At 47.5% G+C, this 19316-nt stretch overlaps 1 protein-coding gene across 11 annotated transcripts in view; it reads left to right on the forward strand.

Moving 5' to 3' along the window:
• TRAK1 (trafficking kinesin protein 1) overlaps positions 1-19316 on the forward strand; it is a 123581-nt gene that overhangs the window by 79938 nt on the left and 24327 nt on the right. For all 11 annotated transcript variants that reach the window (XM_041734219.1, XM_041734221.1, XM_041734222.1 and 8 more), the window contains 8 exons: positions 6277-6393; positions 8592-8692; positions 9518-9626; positions 11821-11899; positions 12843-12973; positions 13617-13691; positions 14335-14472; positions 18106-18182. In XM_041734219.1, the coding sequence (XP_041590153.1) occupies positions 6277-6393; positions 8592-8692; positions 9518-9626; positions 11821-11899; positions 12843-12973; positions 13617-13691; positions 14335-14472; positions 18106-18182 (827 nt within the window). The remainder of the gene's footprint in view (positions 1-6276; positions 6394-8591; positions 8693-9517; positions 9627-11820; positions 11900-12842; positions 12974-13616; positions 13692-14334; positions 14473-18105; positions 18183-19316) is intronic.

The raw sequence follows: 19316 nt of genomic DNA on the forward strand, positions 1-19316 counted from the left end.
CAACAACTCAACCCCAAATAAGTGATGTTAGGTTTTGGGCTGTGTGACAGGGCCATTGTGAGGCATTTTAGGGCACAGGCCTTCTGGTGGTACTCTCGTTGCTGCCATATGGGCTGGTATTAGGTACTTGGGAGGCTAGCTTGGTTGGCACCACTGACTTTTTTTTTTTTCCAAAATTTTACTTATTTATTCATGAGAGACACAGAGAGAGGTAGAGACATAGGCAGAGAGAGAAGCAGGCTCCCTACTGGGGGTCTGATGCGGAACTTGATCCCAGGACCCCAGAATTGGCCTGAGCCAAAGGCAGACACTCAACCGCTGAGCCACCCAGGTGCCCCTGACACCACTGACTTTTGAAAATGGTTCTTCACAGACCCCTTCCCACTGTGTCCTTTCCCCCAACAGTGCCAGGCTGTCCACATCCTCTAGTACTTCCCTAGTATTTCCAGCATCCACTCCTCACCCCACACTGTTAGTCTGTTAGGTCTTCTGAGAGGGCTACATCTGGACCATTCTTTTCATTCCAAGGTCATTCCACTCCTCTGGTCCCCAGAGCCTCAGCTGTCAGGTTTCTCTTTCTCTCTACAGCTGCCCCCCAACCCAAGCCTGTGGTGACCACTTTGCTCCACCCCCCCATACACACACTTAAAGACACTTAGAAGTCCTCACTGTGGTGTCCAAAGGCACACACTGATCATGTTCTGAAACCTCTCTAGCTTGTCGCCAGGGACCTGCCCCGTCTTTCCCTGGCCTTGAGCTCTGTGCTGTTGGGCTCATGGGGACCTTCGAAGCTGACCATCACCACGGCCCCCAGTAGTCTGTACCCCTGTGAGCCCCCAGCACAGGAGTCATCCTTGCAGTTCCCTTTGTCTTGTTCACACAGCTGGATTACCTAGAAGCTTTTCCAAGGTGAGGACCATCTGGGTGGTTTCTTTTCTCTTCTTACCTTGGAAACGACAGGCCTTTCATAAATGTCTGCAGCTGTTGTCATGCCTGTTATTGAGGGTAGATTACTGAAAGCCATTTGTTGTCCCTGTGTCATCTCATCGGTTCTGTGGTAGCTCTTAGCCAGAAGTGCCACTGCTTGTCCCATTCTCAACGAAGGGACCTGAACCAGAGGACAGAAGATGCCTTCATGGCTGCACAGCTGCTTTCCACCCAGGCTGGTAACTGTGATGCGTATGACACTTGCATTTGGCAATGCATTCACTCCCCTATTTAGGTTTTTTTTTGTTGTTGTTAAAGAAAAAAAAAACCTTTTAAAAATCTATTTATTCATGAGAGAGAGAGAGGCAGAGAGACAGGCAGAGGGAGAAGCAGGCTCCATGCAGGGAGCCTGACATGGGTCTCAATCCGGGGACTCCAGGATCATGTCCTGGGCTGAAGGTGGCACTAAACCGGTGAGCCACCTGGGCTGCTCTTTTTATTTAGTTTTGGAGAGTATGGCCTGTTGGTTGTCGGAGGGACATTTTTACTTTAAAAGCACAAACCAGATAATATTTTTTTTGAGATGCTGCCTCCACTGCCCCCAGTTCTTGGCTTCTGCTGGGGTGGAACTGGCAGGGCCTGGTGATCCCTCCACAGGCCAAGACCTGTCTCTGCTTGGGAGTCCGAGGATTGCTCCCAAAGGATCTTGGGATTGTAGCCCTTCCTGCAGATACTAGGTGTCTGTAGTCCTCCCCTCACCCCCCCCCCCCCCCCCCCCCGCAATCTCCCAAGCAAGTGTCATGCCGCAGAAAGCATGCAATCATCTTTTTTAAAAAACTGAGCTGTTGGAAAGAATATTTGTGGGACACTTTCTTCAGGTGGTTTTGTTGTGCCTTCTTTGTTCTCTTTATTTTTAGCAGCTCACCTTGGCTGTAGTCTGTGTGTATCTGTGTTTTATCTATAATGCCATTCTTCTTGTCCTGATAAGGACCACCTCTGAGTCACTGCCTTTCTTAGGAACTAGGCGGATTCCCGGTTAAAGTTTAACTGCTTCGGTCACGTGACATTGTACGTGCTCTGTTTTGCTTGGCTTGGCTTTGGTTCCTAGGCCTGCCACACGCAGACTGGGCGCTGGGGAGATGTGCACAGGATGCCAAAGCCCGGGGCCAGCGGGGAACTTTTTGCTTCTGCCTTTCAGGGGAAGCCGATGCTGCAGCTTGCCTTGGCTTCCTGCCTTTGGATTTACCTTTGGGCAGAGCTTGCCTCACCCAGCCCACGCCCCAGTTTGGAGAGGGTTGTTCCGAGGGCCCCTTAGTCATGCTTTTTATCCTGAGATTGGTGAATGAGATGAGTCAGCCATGAAGTGGGAGGCTTGCTGCTCTGCATCTCCAGGGCTGTGTCAGACAGCACAAGTGCCACTGGCAAAAGAGAACACAGGAAGAGGGAGCGAGCAACTGGAACGAGCTCCATGCACCTGGCCACATTTCCCCGAGGAATGAGGGAACCAGCTCTTTTAATAGTTCATTTCCAAGGGCCTAAATTATTTGTGATCTCTCATTCCCACTGTAGTTCAACCCTGGGGTCATTTCCTAGCTGTTTTCCTGTTTTTAGTAGTAAACACTTTTCATATGTTGGCTGGTTGTAGCAATTGGGAATGTTTTCATTCCTGTAATCCTCCAGGAGAAAACCAACCTGTCTGTACTCTTAGTAAAGAAAAACCAGAGCCACTACAATAAGTTTTTAGTTATTGTAACTTGTAGCTGAACTATTTTTAGATGACTTTTAAGTAATCTCCACACCCACAAGCCATTCGAACCCACAACCCTGAGATCAAGAGTCACATGCTCTATTGACTGAGCCAGCCAAATGCCCCCTCTTCAATAACTTTTAGACACCATGTAACTTGTTTAATTTTTTTCATTTCATCCATAAATATTTTTACTAGAAGTTCTTGCTCCCCACCCCCAGTAGAGAGTTTTTATTTATATTACTATAAAGATGAGATTTTTTGGTGTAGATGAGGTGAGAGCTGCCCCACCATGGGGTGGGGAGGTTGAGGAGCCCCCAGGTGTAAGGTTTGGGGTATCATGGGGAAGGTGAGGGGCTTCACTGAGTGCACAGCCCATTGGTTTTTCTCCCCCTGCCCGTTGCTCTTGGGTTCTGGCCTCTATGTGCTATGGGAAGTCTTCACCATCCTTCGGGTGCTCCAGCTGGCCTCACCCAGCAGGCTTTCATAATTATAATTTTTGCTTGGTTGTTTGCCGTGGAGTCTGTGCACAGAATGTAGCTAAGGCATACAGAATGTCTGTGCTTGTTGGAACTTAATATGATGCATGTCATGATGGATGCATGATGGCAGTGGAGAACAGTGAAGTCTATGACATTAAGCACTTGCTGGGTATTCAACCTGAGAATTTGTTCTGGTAGAGAGATTTCATTGACTTGAGTTAGGTTTGTGGAGACCACTTCCAAAGAGAAATGGACACTGGTATTGCAGTTTTAATTGAGTGTTAGCCAGCCGAAACTATTTGAACAAGATGCTAATTTTAAGTCGGCCTGGAGAGAGGTTTCCTCCCACAATTCCTTTGGGTCCTTTCCTCCGCGTACCAAATAAGCACACATGTTGAGTCTCAGAAGTGATAAAGGGCCACTGAGCTGAATGAAAACCCTCCTTGGAAGACACTAACCAGGAGGGATGAGTACACAGAGATGAGCATCTCAGTTCACTGGGCAGTCACTGCTCCCCTTTATTCCTTGGCAGGCATACGAGGAGGCACACATTATGGGGATAAGTTGGAAGTATTTGTGGCTTCCATGCTGTGACACCTGGCTGGCTTCTGGGGCAGCAGTGGGAGAAATGACAGGTTTCGGAATTGTGGGAAACTGAGGAAAGTGACCATTATCCCACGCGTGGGACAGAGTGCCAGATTCCTGAAATCCAGAGTCTTCTCAGGCTGTACTTAGACCTCCACTGCTCAGCTCATATGTCAGTGAAACTCTTGGATAAGCAAGGGAAGATGTGCTGCTAGTGCACGGAATCATTTGGTGAATATATAAGAAGTTAGAAATAAAAACTGCCATTTAAAAAAAATCTCATACAATTCTGAATCATAATGCTAGAAGATTTTTTTCAAGGATAGCCCAGTCAGTCTGCCCCACCACCCGTCTCCATCTAACAGATGAGACAACTGGGTCCCAGGGATATTCAGTCAGACCCTGATCTCACAGGTCTGGAGTTGAAGGGTTTGCCTGGAGCAGATAAACCTTTGAGTGATACCCACTGTAAGAAACGCATCTCAGGTTGTGACTCAGTACTCAAATAAATATATGACGAGCCAGAGCATAAATGTGAACTGATGCCCTTATTTTGTAGAATGCGCGTCGGTATTTCGATTTAGTGCTGTTGAATTTCATTGGAAACAAAATATCAGTTGCCTTTACAAAAATGATTCTCAACCTACTGATGGTTTATACCCTGTGTTTGGAAAAAGCTAACCTAGAGTGTGTGTACCTAATCCTTGTTAAGTGGAAGCCATTGGCCTAAGGTCCTGTTGTTAGTTAGTAGCTGTCTGAAGCTAAGACTCCTCCCCAGCCTTTTTCCTGCTCTAAACTACATGTTCCCATTTGCCTGCTTTTTACACCAGCTGGACAGAATAATTAGCAGAAGCTTCTCAAATGATTTAGTTTTCCAGAGTTCTCCCCTTGCTAAATCCCTACAAGGGAGCAAGTTGAATCTAACCACAGTGGCAAACAGTCTCTCAGGCATGGGTGAGTCTGCATTTGGTGATGGCATCTGTCCTGCTGTCTGCACTGTCAAGGAACATCTTTCCTCTCATAGAGGCAATTGTACCTTTATTTATTTATTTATTTTTATTTATTTTTAAAAAATATTTTACTTATTTATTCACAAGAGACATAGAGGAAGAGACATAGCCAGAGGGAGAAGCAGGCTCCCTGTGGGGAGTCTGATGTGGGACTTGATCCCAGGACCCTGGGATCACGCCCTGAGCCGAAGGCAGTTGCTCAACCGCTGAGCCACCCAGGCATCCCTATTTATTTATTTTTTAAAAAGATTTGTGTATTTATTTTAGATACACACAAGCAGAAGGGGAGTGGCAGAGGGAGAGGGAGAGAATCTCAAGCAGTCTCCCTGCTAAGCATGGAGCCCAACCTCATGGCCCTGAGATCATGACCTCAGCCAAAATCAGGATTTGGTTGCCCAACTGACAACCACTCAGGCGCCCCAGCAGCTGTACCTTTCATATGCCACTAATGATCTTCCTTTGTGTATCACTCTGCTATGTATAAGTGATGTCATCAGCTGAACTAACAGAAACTTCTGTTTTTAACACAGTCTTTGTCTCTGAAGTAGGGCAATTTTATGCCTTATCTCCAGTTTGAAAGTATTTTAAAAATTTTTTTTAAGTTTGTTATTATTTTTAGTAATCTCTACCCACACATAGGGCTCAACCCCATGACCCTACGATCAAAAGTTGCACGTTCCTCCCACTGAGCTAGCCAGGCACCACTTGAAAGTATTTTTTTAAAGTAAATCTCAGTAGGGGCACCTGCGTGGCTCAGCCGGTTGAGCATCCAACTCTTGGTTTCAGCTCAGGTCATTAGAATCGAGCCCCCTGTTGGGCTCCATGCTCAGTGGATGTTTGCTTCAGATTCTCTCTCTCTCTCTCTCTCCCTTGGATCCTCCCACTGATGCTCTTTTTCTACCAAATAAATCTTGAAATAATAATGATAAAAATAAACCCAAATAGCCTCCATTGAGTAAAAGAAACATGCTCTTGTATTTCAGAGTAACTTTACGTTTTGTTTCATATGAAGTAAAGATAGGGAGCTCAGTAAATTCCTGCTTCATATGTTCTAAGAAGCCTGCCTCCCTGCGTCAGCTCTTGGCTCTATTGCAAAAGCATTGTGAAATTTCTGTGCTCTCTCATTCAACCGGCAAGCAGTTAACTGAGTATTTCCACGTGCCAGGCCCTGGCAATACAGTAGCCCAGTGCTCAGGTGGACAGATTATCAAGTGATTTCACAGATGCCAAAAGCAACCACAGAGAAATGCTTTGGAAAGCATGTTTCTCCCATAGGAACAGAGACTTGTTTTCATTGGATTTAAAGGTTGCCTCCCATTGCCTGAGGTCTGCGTAGCTCTACATTACGTGGGCAGAGCGTTCCCCTTCTCTGAACAGGTATCAAAGGTGGGTGCATGGATGGTGAATTGTTAATACCTTTGTTATTTCTAAATGCCCTGTTTTCCTCAGTTGACACTGAGCACTCTTGGCTCCTTCAGGAAATACAGGTGTTTTGAATGTCTATTCTCCCTTTTGCCTTTCATAGAAAGAGCGGGATTTAGAACTGGCTGCTCGGATTGGCCAGTCGTTGTTGAAGAAGAACAAGACCCTAACTGAGAGGAACGAGCTGCTGGAGGAGCAAGTGGAACACATCAGGGAGGAGGTGAGGAGCTGGTGGCAGTGGCCACAGCCAGGTGGGCTTGGGCTCAGCCCCCAGAGCTGCTCTTCCAGGACGGCTGCTTCTTCTGTCCATGACCCTCTTTCCAGCAGTGTAGACAGCACCAGCTGGGGTAGGAACAGCCTTCACCTGCTCATGAGGCCATGAGTGTCCAGTCCTACCAGCCCTGGACCAGCCCCAGTCCCCATCCCCCCAGAGTCCAGAGCCTCACAGAGACTGGGAGAGACTGAGCATGTGGAAGGAGCATACGCAGGCTAAGATGGCAGTGAGCAGGTGTTCCTGGGGCAGGTGGGCACAGGCAGGCCAGAGGGGAGCCCTGTCAGGAGGAGGCCAGCCTGTGCTGCAGAGTAGGGCAGCGGCTGCACATTCTTCATTCCAATATATAATTTTATGTTTGTAAAACAAAACAAAAAAATAGGCTACCGTTGTCCTGACAGGAGACCTGTTATTTTCATGATACAGATCTTGGCTGAAGGGCACCGGTGATCAGGGGTTGGAGTCTGAATGCTTAGGTCTTATCTTAAGGGGCTAAGGTTTCAGAGGAGCAACACTGACTTTCTGGAAGGTTGTGGTTATGGGCAGGATGAGGAAGGCTCTGTGGAGATGGAGGGGTCGCTGAAACAAGGCTTAGCAGTTAGAGCCAGGCCCTCCTTTGTAGCTTTTTTTTTCCATCATCCTATTCTTGTAACTGCAAATTTTAGCTGTGAGGATCTTCACTTGACTTTCTTCTTCTCCTGGTTTCTTCTCCCTTATTTTCTACCAGAAACTTTCTAAGTGGGAGGGGATACCCTTACTCTTGTCTCTTAGATATATTCAGACTTTTCCCCCTTAAAGCTGTTCCCAGCCATCGTGTCTGGGTTTAATAATGGTTTTAATATTGATGAAACAGGGTTGCCAATGTATAAGAAAAGTTTTAATCCTGGGCTTCCTTTGAAAGATGATACAGTAGAATATGGTTGAGTTTTGGAGAAGTCAACCCCTGTTTCCCTTGTCCCCAGCATCATGACCTGACTTCCCCTTCTCTCAGGCATTAGAGCGTGCCAGGTCAACCTAGTTTTCTGAGCAGAGAAACATGCCACCTGGGAACCAGTAAACGGTCACCCGTTGTCTGTCACATGCTTTTCCTCTACATTATTGCCCTTGTGTGGGGCTTCCTCATCTCCTACAAACAGCACCCAAATCTTTGGAAGTGGAAATGCCTCTTTTTTCTTGGAAAAGCTTTGAAATTAGAAACTGTAATATGTTCCCCTTGAGCACATAATGACACACATCATTAAACTGTCAGTCTAGATGTTGAAACTAAAGCTTTTGTGCAGATAAAATTTTCTTCTCTGTGGAAGTCATAAATACTGTGTTGTGTAGGAAAGCTGGAATAAACCATAGACCCCAAATCAAATTAGAGGCAGAGGATTAAATTGTAATTCTCGCTCACAGCACTAGTTCTTTGTTCATCAGTTGTGAGTGGTGAAAGGGAAGTGAAAAATTTTATGGCATAGGTTTGTTTGCTTAATATGTTAAGCATAAATAAGGCAGTTTGCAAAAACTGACCTAGCAGTATCAGTCTGGCCACTTCCTGATGACTGCGTCCTTTCTCCCTATGTCTGAAATTGCTATCTTGTGATCACTGAGTACAGAGCAGAGTCTGGCCAGGCTTGGCTCAGAGCCCTGTGAGGGTGTAGCAGTCACAGGGTGAGGCTGTGAGTGTGCCGAGTGTGCCAGCAAGGGTGGATGAGCTGCTTGTAGCTGCCCACCCAAAGCTGGCATTGCCAGGGGCCCGGTCCAGGGTGGCATTTGGTTTCAGCAGAAGTGAATGGCCTCTTCTTTCATTTGATAACAGGATCTTTTTCTCCGGCCATTTGCCCAGCTGGTCATCTGGCTACTTGCAAAGCCCATATGCTATATTGTCTTTCCCTCCTCCCCACCCAACATCATTCTAGAGCCTTCTAGTCTCCTCTCACCTCCTCTCTGAACCCAAGTAAAAACCATAAATTTAGGCAGAGGATTTTCTATCAAAACATAGTTGACTGTGTTTTTCTTAAATGTGATCAAATGTAGCCTCTTATCCTTGAAAAGTACAAAAATCAATTACATGGCTTTATTTTTGGTGAGGAATTCAACAAACATTGTCACCCAGCAGCACATGCTTGAGCATGATGGAGGGGCCCCCTGCTGTGTCTGTACAGGTATCTCAGCTCCGGCATGAGCTGTCCATGAAGGATGAGCTGCTCCAGTTCTACACCAGCGCCGCAGAGGAGAGCGAGCCTGAGTCCGTGTGCTCCACCCCGTAAGTCTCCAGAGGGCCATGTCACTGGGGCCAGGACACAGGCAGCTGGCTGTCATCCATGTCCTTGGAGTTACCTAGGCAGGGCTACATCACCAGCAGTAGGTCCACTGCTCCCAGCCTTCCCCAGACCCAGCAAGTCCACGGGCCTCAAATTAATTGTACTGTTGTAGCAGGACATGGGAGGACAGGGTTGTTCGTCAATTTTGGTTGCTCCGGCCTGGTCACTGGGCACAGGGTGGGCCCTGCAGTGAGAGGGTCATATTGGGTTCTGGAGCCAGAGGTGCCATGGTGGACCCTTGGAACAGAAGGTGTGGGGGACTTCTCTGAGAGTCAGTGGAGCTTCACTTTAGGAGCATGAACTCGAGAGCCCAGTGGCCTGAGTTCAGACTGTTGCTCTGCGGTTTCCTAGCTGTGTTCTCTTGACTACATTACTTAACCACTCTGTGCTTGTTTGCTTATTTGTAAAATGGGACTACTGCTAGTGCTTTGTTCATAGGATTATGAGCATTAATTGCCTTAATCCCTGCAGAGTACTGAAAACTGTTCTGGGCACATAGGATGGCAGTGCAAATATTAAATAAATTTCTAGGCCTCTGGAAGTGTGTGTATTCAAGTAGTTGCTTCTGCTGAATTGTGAGGCCATGTGGCGACTGCAGATCCTGAGTGGTGGTGAGGCTGTGTGCTGCCCCTGCTCTCCTGGGGGCCCCTTTTGCACCTGCGGGTTTCATGGTCCCTCCCTACAAAGGCCCTTTGTGCTTCCCTGGGTTTGCTGGAGTCAGGGAGGTAATGTCTCTCCCTAGAACGAGATTGTACTCTCTCCCCCAGACTGAAGAGGAATGAGTCATCGTCCTCAGTGCAGAATTACTTTCATCTGGATTCTCTTCAGAAGAAGCTCAAGGACCTCGAAGAGGAGAACGTGGTACTCCGGTCTGAGGTGAAGTGCGCTCCCTGCCTTTGTACCCTCTGGAGGGTGGTGGGCCCCTTTGCCTTATCTGGCAGGAGGGGCTGTGCCTGCAGCATCATTCCTGAGGGTGACTGTGGGGGAGCCACCTGTGTGGCTCATAGCCTCACTCATGTGCTGGGCAGTGGCTTCTGGGGAGCACAGATGCTCCCTGTCGGTGGGGGACGGGTGGGGCTGAGGACTCAGGGATCCTCTGTGTGAGTAGGCAACTGTGGCCAGGCCCTCCCCGTCCTCCTGCTCACAGCAGGGCTCTGTGGGTGGGGGGTCTCCATGGAAATGACATGGAAGCAGGTTGCTGCCAGTCAGATCTGTTCTAAGGGATAGTACATGACAACTTGGAGACATAATTCTTAGACAATTAACTTAAAAAGATAGTTGAGACAACTTGGCAACTCATGCTTTTGAGTATTTCTGACTGGCTAGTCACTGTGCCAGATGCTTACCTGTGTTGGTTTTTTTTTATTTTTTTAAGATTTATTCATTTGAAAGACAGAGAACATGAGTGAGGGGAGGGGCAGAGGGAGAAGCAGACTCCCCACTGAGCAGGGAGCCTGACTTGGGTCTTGATCCCAGGACTCCGTGATCACAACCTGAGCCAAAGGCAGATACTTAACTGACTGAGCCACCCAGGCACCCCTGCCTGTGTTCGGTTTGTTTGTTTGTTTTTTCAAATTTTGCAGCAAGGCTGGAAGTCCGTTCTTTGCTTGTCATTTACAGTGAGGAAGCCAGGACCCAGGCTGCTAGGTGTTTGATTTGCCAACATGGCACAAGTTAGGGAATGACAAAGCTGGGATTTGCAAGGCTCTGGGACTCTGACCCCCACGTTACTTCCCTTCACCTGCTGCCCCTACCTAGAAACACCGACACATGCAAGTTTAGTACTTTTTGTCTTGTCAGTGAGTTGGTGTTCTCCAGCCAGAGGTATGCTTTAAGTTTGGACTGCACACCCACCCGAGCTGGCCCAGGGCTCCCTCAAGCCCCTGTAGTAAGGCAGACCACCTTGAATTTGCCCCCAAGGTGGAAAGAGCCTCATGTCTGGGCTTATCAGGGCTGTGCACGAGGGAAGGGTCATGTTCTTAGACCTTACTTCTTCTAGTCCTCATTGACTAGTGGGCAGCACAAACCCAGAGCCACCAAGAGGGTTGTCCAGGCTTTCTCTGCCAGCCAGTGGCCAAGTCAAGAGTCCTGGCCAGAGCTTTCCATTCCACTGTCTACCTCAGGTAAATGCACTAGTCCTAGATATGCAGTAATTTGTCTCCCTGTCAGAGGGTTCACCTAAAGCACGTGGAAGGAACCTAATTCCAGCTACAGATTTCACATCAGTTTTCAGGAGCGTAGTGTCTCCCAGGGGCCAGGGCCTGAGGGCTCAGAGATACCCCTTCTCTGCCTTGGATACTTTCTTTTCTTTCCTTTTTTTTTTTTTTTTTTTAAAGATTGTATTCATTCATGAGAGACAGAAAGAGGCAGAGACATAGGCAGAGGGATACTGATTTTGGACTCAATCCCAGAATCCTGGGATCACGACCTGAGCCAATGGCAGACACTCAACCACTGAGCCACCCAGGTGTCCCTCGGATATTTTCTTCTTTGGATCTCTATTTTCCAACCTTGTCAGCTGGCTATCCAGAGTCCTGAGATAGCTCTTGGGATTCTGGATTTTAATGCTTTTGTCTTGTACCTTGTCTTTACTAAGTGAATACAGTAGATCTAACTCTGACTCAGACCTCCTAGGACGGTAGTGCCTTGCATAAAGTAGGTACATGACAAGTGTTAGCTATTCCTGTGGTCATCCTTAGAATGCCTGTGGTTGGAAAAGCTGAGTCTTAGACCCGCTGGGGTCACAAAGGTCCATGTCTATGAGCTGGGACAGACACTCACCAGTGGACACGAGGGTGGCACTTGCAGAGCGCGTATCCCCTTGTGTGGCGCCCTCTGGTGGTACACATTTTTCAGCTCTTTGGCTTTGAGGATTGGTGATTCCTTACCTGAGCAGGGCATTCTGATGAGCTTCCTGTATTTGAGGGTGTAATGGATGGCGGGTAGGGGAGGGGGAGGACGGAAGGCAGCTTCCTGGACTCCAGTTTATCCTTGCCCCGGGCCCCAAGCCTTGCCCACCCTACCCGTTCAGGTGTGAATGTGGGGCCTCTGACCTGAGCCTTGTTCACAGGCCTGCCAGCTGAAGACGGAGACCATTACTTACGAAGAGAAGGAACAGCAGCTGGTCAACGACTGCGTGAAGGAGCTGAGTATGTCCTGGTCCTCTTGCTCCACCCTCACCGCCAATTTTTACTTTCTGCCATCTTGTGAGCAGATTTGTATGCAGTGCAGTCTCCCTGGTGGCTTGGGCTCCGTAGCACTTTTTCTGAAAACTAGAGTTTTCTCCTGACCTTGCGTGGCAGCCCTCACTCTGACTCATGAGAAATTGGGTGCTAGGTTGTCAGCCATGTGTTGTCCTAATTTCTCACCGAGATGGACAGTTAATTTTGATTTCGGCTTTCTACTGGAATACCGGAGTTATGTGATGCCCAAGTTAAGCCCAGTTATAGAGTTCTCATGTCCCTGTGCAAAAACTAATCAATTATGGTTTCTCCTAACTGACATGTGAAGGTTGAGGCCAGAGTTCTCCGCTTTGCAGACAAGTACCTTTCCCACCTTCTCTATCATCAGTTTACAAGACAAAAGGGCAGACAGTATTTTGAGTTTCAGCAAGACACTTAATAAATGAAACACACCCTGTGTTCCAATCTAGTAAAATGAGTTATGACCCTGAATATGGGTTGAAAACACCCAAGGGAATTATACTGTGCAGGCAACAGTTCCTTCTAGAACAGGGCGTAGCAGGGATTCCTGTTAATGATGTGGATCTGCTCATGCATGACTGTGGGGATTGGGGCACCTTTGTGTGGTGTGGTATCTCCCGACTGACGCCCAAAACTTACCTGACTTCCTCTAAGGGAAGTAGCCTTGGTCCGTGGGGTTGGGCTCCCCACACCGGGCCTGGGAGCCACACCTGGGGGCCTGCTCCTTCTCTTGACAGAGCCCATACAGGAAAACGGAGGCTGTTCCTTCTTCACTCTCCGCTCTCCACTCCTCCCCCTGCCTGGTAAAAAAAGATACTTTTTCTTGTGCAAACCACAAAGAAACCATTCTCTTTGGGTCTAACTTCCTCTTGTCATTTCTTGGTTAAAGGGGATGCCAATGTGCAGATTGCCAGTATCTCAGAGGAGCTGGCTAAGAAGACCGAAGATGCTGCCCGCCAGCAAGAGGAGATCACACACCTGCTGTCGCAGATAGTTGACTTGCAGAAGAAGGCAAAAGCTGTAAGGCTTCTGTTTCTCGGGTTGATGCAGTTGGCATTTGCCCCTGAAGACTGTACCCTTTGGTTTCATAGTTTAGGAGTTTGTCCTGCCCCTTTGGAGAAAAGGCTTATTAGCAAAATCAATAGAATAGAGCTCATTGCCTTGAACTGGAGAGGGATCATATAACCACTGATCTCCTAAAAATAATCTGCATATTAATGGAATTTGTTAAGAAAGGCGCTGAGCTACAGAGTTCTGAAGTTTAACTCATGAATTTTCTGGTCTAGGATTTGTTTTTACACAGTGTACCTAGTGTGTCCTGCTACAGAATAATTTCCCCGTTAGATTTAAGATGGAGCAGCAGGAAAACAACAACAAAACAGAATCTAGGTTCCCATGTCAGGCCTTTGCTAGAAGCAGGAGGTGAAGTGTGCCTGGGGCGGGGCCGTGCCTATGGAGACGGGCATAGGGCGGGGGTACAGAATGGACACAGATGTAGGAAAGGCTGCCTTCGAAATTACATAAAAGGCAAAATTTTACTCTGGCCTAAAAGTCTCATCATGGAGGTGTGGTAGGATTGGAACAGATCAGGAGTGAGAGGAAAGCAGTGAGATGTCTCTAAGTATCTTAAAAGAGAAGCTGAGTGGCCTTTGCCATGTTGCAGTGCGCGGTGGAAAATGAAGAGCTGGTCCAGCACCTGGGGGCTGCTAAGGATGCCCAGCGGCAGCTCACGGCCGAGGTGAGTGGCTCCTCTCATCCCACTTTCACCAGGCCCTTCCCAGTTCGGGCCATCAGCCTCCCTCTGCTGGGCCCCGCTCTCAGGGTCATGTCCACCTCACTAGCTGTTTTTAATTCTGAATCAAAAGTCATTCTTACTCGTAAATTCCTGGGGGGCCGGGCCCTGCACAGCCCACCTCCTGCTAAATGTCCAGTAAGTGAAATGGCACAGGGTTCACCGTAGGAAGGAGCCCACGCAGAGATGTGACTGGAGACGAGGGTGTGACGCTTTGCTCTCCCATTTGGGTCAAGTTGCTTTTTTTTTGTTTGTTTTAATTATTTTTTTCTTTGAGTATCATTGGCATGCAGTGTTACATTAGTTTTAGGTGTATAAGTAGTGATTTGACATCTCTGTACGCTATGCTGTGCTCACCACAGTGCAGCCACATCTGTCAGCGTACTACTGTCACCGTACCATTGGTCTTTCATCCCCATGATTTACACATTCCGTAATTGGAAGCCTATTTCCTCAGTTGCCCATTGTTAGAATTTGGGAGGTTTCTGAGGCTATAAGCACTGAGCCTCGAGTATTCTTTGGTGTCAGCCTGGAGGCACAGGGCTCCTGACCGGCCCCTGACCCTGTGTGCCTTTCTGGTGTTCCGCAGCTGCGTGAGCTGGAGGACAAGTATGCAGAGTGCATGGAGATGCTTCACGAGGCGCAGGAGGAGCTCAAGAACCTCCGCAACAAGACCATGCCCAACACCACATCCCGGCGCTACCACTCGCTGGGCCTGTTCCCCATGGTGAGTGCCCGCTTGCTTCATGCCCTGTGCCCCCGCTTCCAGCCCACGGGGCCTGATAGGGAGGTGGGGTCTGGAGGGGAGTCTTTGTGGGTGGCTTCTCATTCTGCAGCTTAGATCTAGATCTGAGTCAGGGGCTTGTATGCCCAGCTGGTGGCTCTGTGACTACATGAGGCAGATCGATGCCTCCTCTGCCATCCCTCTGACTCAGTCCATATTTTTTCTCCTTGTATCCTTAATTGGTAAACTTAGTAGGAACCTCAGATACTTGGAGGATGTTATTCATACATTATTATGTTTCTGACCTTATGAGACTATGAGCTATTTTGGCTTCACAGTGCATTCTAGAATTCTTAAATTGCCCATACAGTTCTGCTGGTTCTTTCTAGGCTTAGTAATCATCTTCTTGGGGGCTTTCAATATCTGTGATCTGAAAAAATCTCTCTCTCCACAAAGAGTGGTGTTTCTATTTCTACAAAATGATTTCCCTGCACTCTTATTTCTTAGCTCTGGCCTGATCTATTGCATGCTTGGGCCTTAAGGAAACATGGTTGAGAAGGGGATCTTCCAGGTGAGCTCTCCGTGCTGGAGGTTCGCAGCACAGGGCAGGCCTGCTCTGCTGGTCTTTTCCCCCTGGCATTTGCTGAGCTTCCTTGTTGCATCTTCTCCTATCCAACAGAAGCTCCCTGAAGGCAGGGACCATGTCTTATTTGCTACTTTCCTCCTTCCCTCTCTGTAATACTCTATCTACTCGGTGCTTGTTGTGTCACAGAATTATACCTACTCAGTAGGTACGAGATTTGGATGGGTGGACAGACAGATGGAAGAACATAAGACCAAGAACTTTTATATTGAGGCTCTGTTTCTGTGGTTTCTTGAAACACCAAATCCTCCTGGAGGAGACAAGAACTTTTGAGAGAAGCATTCCCAAATGAGATATGAGTGGATGGTGGCTCCAATTTCTAAAACTCTGTTCCTTTGGACTTTGGTCTTGCTGTAGGGCTCTTTCATCTCATCCTCCTCCCCACCCCTGTTGCTGACACTGCCCTGCCCCTTCCACCCTGACCCTTGTTTTCTGGTTCACTTTTTCTAAATCATGATCTCCTTTCCTTTTATGTATCAAAATCAGGCTAGAACAATCTCTCTCTCTCAACTTGATTGAAACCTAGTGAAACCAAAACGAAAGATACATTAACATAGCCTTGCAAGGAGCAGATTGGTGATCCATTATGTTCAGAAATCCCAGCAAAGGCAGCAAAGAACATTCTGTGCCCCTGATTCCTCGATCTGGAGCCCATGACATGCAGCTCACAGACTGGCCTATGTAGCAATGTATGCTCTCTGCCTCAGTTTACCTACTTCCTGGCTTCCCATCTTGGTGTGGTGGCCTCCTTGGGGCATCTTATTTCCCGTGCACTTAGGATTCACTCCACTGCATTCCCCACTCTCAGGGACAGACCTGTTTTAAAACAAAACCATGACACAGAAAAGCCAAACTGAAAATCTACATTTGGGTTTCTTCTGCAGATTCTCAGCTTTCGTATTTGCTGAGATGGAGCTTTTGCTTGCCTTTTTCTGTAGCTGTTGGCATGGTTCAGATTTTGAAGATGGCTATTTTTAAAGTACACTATGTATTAAAGGTATTTAAGGCACCCTGAGTGGTGCTGTGCCCATGTTTGTGGAGCAGAACGCCCAAATCTGCTGCTCCTGCTCCCAGCCTTTGTAATTGCTGAATCAAACCGTGAGTAACAGTTTCTGCCCAAGGAGTACATTCCCAGCTCTCTTGCCGATGGCAAGAGTTCCTAATCTGGGATCCTCAGACAGGGTTCAGGGGACCCATGAATTTAAGGGAAGTCACACCTTTTATTTTAATCCCTCGTACACAGTGTTACAGTGTTTCCTTCTCATATGAAGGTGGGCCACAAGCCACAGCATTATTAGCACCCCTGTGACTTTGTCACCAGCTGAAATCACAGCTGCTTTCATGGCACGTTTTCAGTTGTAAAATATCTCAAAATCCCATTTGTGCTAAGCTTCTCTTCAAGGTGGCAGTAATTACCAGGCCTGAAGCCAGACCCTGTGTGTTACTCCATCATGATTGTTGTTATTAGTCTAGTGACTAGTTCAGTCTATCTGGCTTCCTTTCAGCCCTAATTATTTTATTCAGTTAAAAATATTATTCTGAGAAGAGGCCCATGGCTTTCCCAGACTCCTAGGATATTCAGGGCCAAAAAAAAGTCATGGAGCCAGCCTGCAACTTTCTTCCAGTATAGCCTTGAAGTTAGTAGTTTGGTATGTCATCTCTCCTACGGTTTCCTCATGCAGAATTCCAAATGTAAACTATATGGTGAATTAGGGTATGAAGAAAAGTTAAACCAGCTTCAGAAAAGAGCTCACCCAAGGAACCCTCTTACAACATGGGTGATGTTGAATTGCAGTCTGTGGGTAAAATTCATAAAATAAAATTGCATATTTAGAAATAGGAGTTGAAAAGAAGCCCACAAAACCTTCCTGGACTCAGCTTCTTGCCAGCTCCTGTCATGTGTCCCCACCTGGTTCCAGCTTTCAGACTGGAGCATTGTTCTTTGACCGTTGGGCCATGGAGGGGGATGCTCTGGAGTTCCCTTGGTCTGGCTGCTGGGAAGCTGTTGGCCATGGGTGGCTAGTAAATTTAAGTCCGTTAAAATTAGTTAATTCATGTTCTTAGTCACACTGGCCATGTTTCAAGTGCTCCCTTGGGGCCTATGGCTCCCACAGCAGGACAGTGTAGAAAGAGCATTCCTATCATCACAGGAGGTCTCTTTAATTAGCACAGAGTTAGCCCTTCCCTCAGGCTGTCCTGAGTAGTGTCCTCCTCTGAGGCCCCAACAGGTGCTTTTCTGCACACATCTGGTCTTCCTGCTGGCATTGACCTGTGTCTGTGTGTGGGATTGCTTGTTAGGCTCTGCCTCAAGGAGAGGTGAGGAGTGGTGGGTCATTCAGGGAGCTGGGCACCCATCAGGCAGCCAAAATTGGTGAGTCTCAGCTTGGGCCTTCCCCTAACCCACAAAATCCTCGACCTAGCTGGAGAAAGATTTAAGTGAGCTAACTGTGTCGGGACTTCATTTGTTTGGTGTCTTTCTTGGGGGAGGAATGGAGGATTAATAGTGGGAACTACTGATAGTAGTAAGAGTAGTGGATTTGTAGAGGTGTGGGCTGGCTACTAAAGGTGGGTAGCAATGGGTCAGTGGGAAGAGGAGCTTTTCTTGCAGGGGGCTGGGGGGCACGAGGACAGAGGCTTGGATGATAGTGCTTACAACAGAGGTTGTCTTCTCCATAAAGTCCCCTCCTCTCCTTATGGGTAGAGTCACAGCTCTATGGTAAGGCCAAGGGACATGACGTTGCTCTCAGACCCTTAGCTGCCTGGGAGTATAGGGGCTTTACTCTCAGTGCCCACTAGGGATGGCTCCATTCAGAATCTGCCATGGGGATTGCGTGGCAGGGGTTCCAACAGTGACGAATGTTGTCAGCCTGGTGTCATGGGTAGTTTGCAGGCTTCTGAGAACCTCAGTTGACATTCCTATGGCTAGCCAGCTGTGAGCCTCTGTTAGAGACTTGAATTACTGTTCACCCACTGTGTTTTCTGGCTTTTCTCAGGACTCCTTGGCAGCAGAGATTGAGGGAACGATGCGCAAAGAACTGCAGCTGGAAGAGCCTGAGTCTCCAGATATCGCGTATGGCCTGGTTCTAAACTTCCCAGAGACTGCTTCATGCCCCGTGGTCATCAAAACTAGCAACGTGTGGGCTTCAGACACCAGCAGGGATCACTGTGGTGCTTCCACATACTTGGGTCCAGATTAAGAGAGATAGAACACAGCCAGTAATATCCTCCAGTTCCCCTTACTGGATTTTAAAGATGTATTATTAACATCTTTTATTATTATTAACATCATTTTTATCTTTCCTTTTGGTGAAAAACAGTACTTTAAAAATGTTTAATGTCTGTTTGAAAAACAAAAATAGGATGCAGTAGGAGATACAGAGGGGGCTCTTTGAGGGGTATGCACAAGGCCTCTGTTTCTCGTCTGGATACATTTACGAATATTGGCCTCTACCAACTCTCTTCTTAATGTGGGACTTTGCACTAGGCCTCCCCCGAGGTGTTTCTAAGAAACCTGTGGGTCCGATTTCATTGTGTATTTTCTGTACCCAAAGCCCACAGCCAGAACTGAAATGGGATCCTGGAGGTGACCAGAGGTGAAGCTCTATGTATCCCAGAAGGAAGGGGCCATTATAGCAATGTGCCTACCTTTGTCTCCTTAAAAAGGAGCAAATGAGGAGGGGCATCTGCGTGGCTTAGTTGGTTAAGCATCTGACTCATGATTTCATCTCAGGTCGTGATCTCAGGATTGTGAGATCGAGCCCCTTGTTGGGCTCTGCATTGGGCATGGAGTCTGCTTGGGATTCTCTCTCTCTCTCTCCCTCTGTTCCTCTCCCACTTGTGTTTGTTTTTTCTCTCTCTCTCTTTCTCTCTCCCTCTGCTCTCCCCCCCCCCAAAAAAAGGGAACAAATGAGCATCAAAGGGAGGTTCCACTCTTAGAACTAGCAATTTCTAAAAAAAGATTCATGTGGTATTTATCATCTCATTATAGAAGTTTAAGATTTGTCTTTTATATATATATATATGTGTGTGAATAGTCAGCAAATACTCATTCTACAGATATTTATGGATCTCTGTTATGTGCTGAACAGTGAACACTGCCCTCTTGGACTTTGTATTCTAAGTGATCATCATAAAAGAGGAAAAATAGCTGGGAGACAAAAAGCCCTGCTTAAGTATTTTTATTTGTGGGTCAAGCCTAAGGGAG

The sequence above is a fragment of the Vulpes lagopus genome, chromosome 19, assembly GCF_018345385.1.
Source record: "Vulpes lagopus strain Blue_001 chromosome 19, ASM1834538v1, whole genome shotgun sequence".
Taxonomy (NCBI): domain Eukaryota; kingdom Metazoa; phylum Chordata; class Mammalia; order Carnivora; family Canidae; genus Vulpes; species Vulpes lagopus.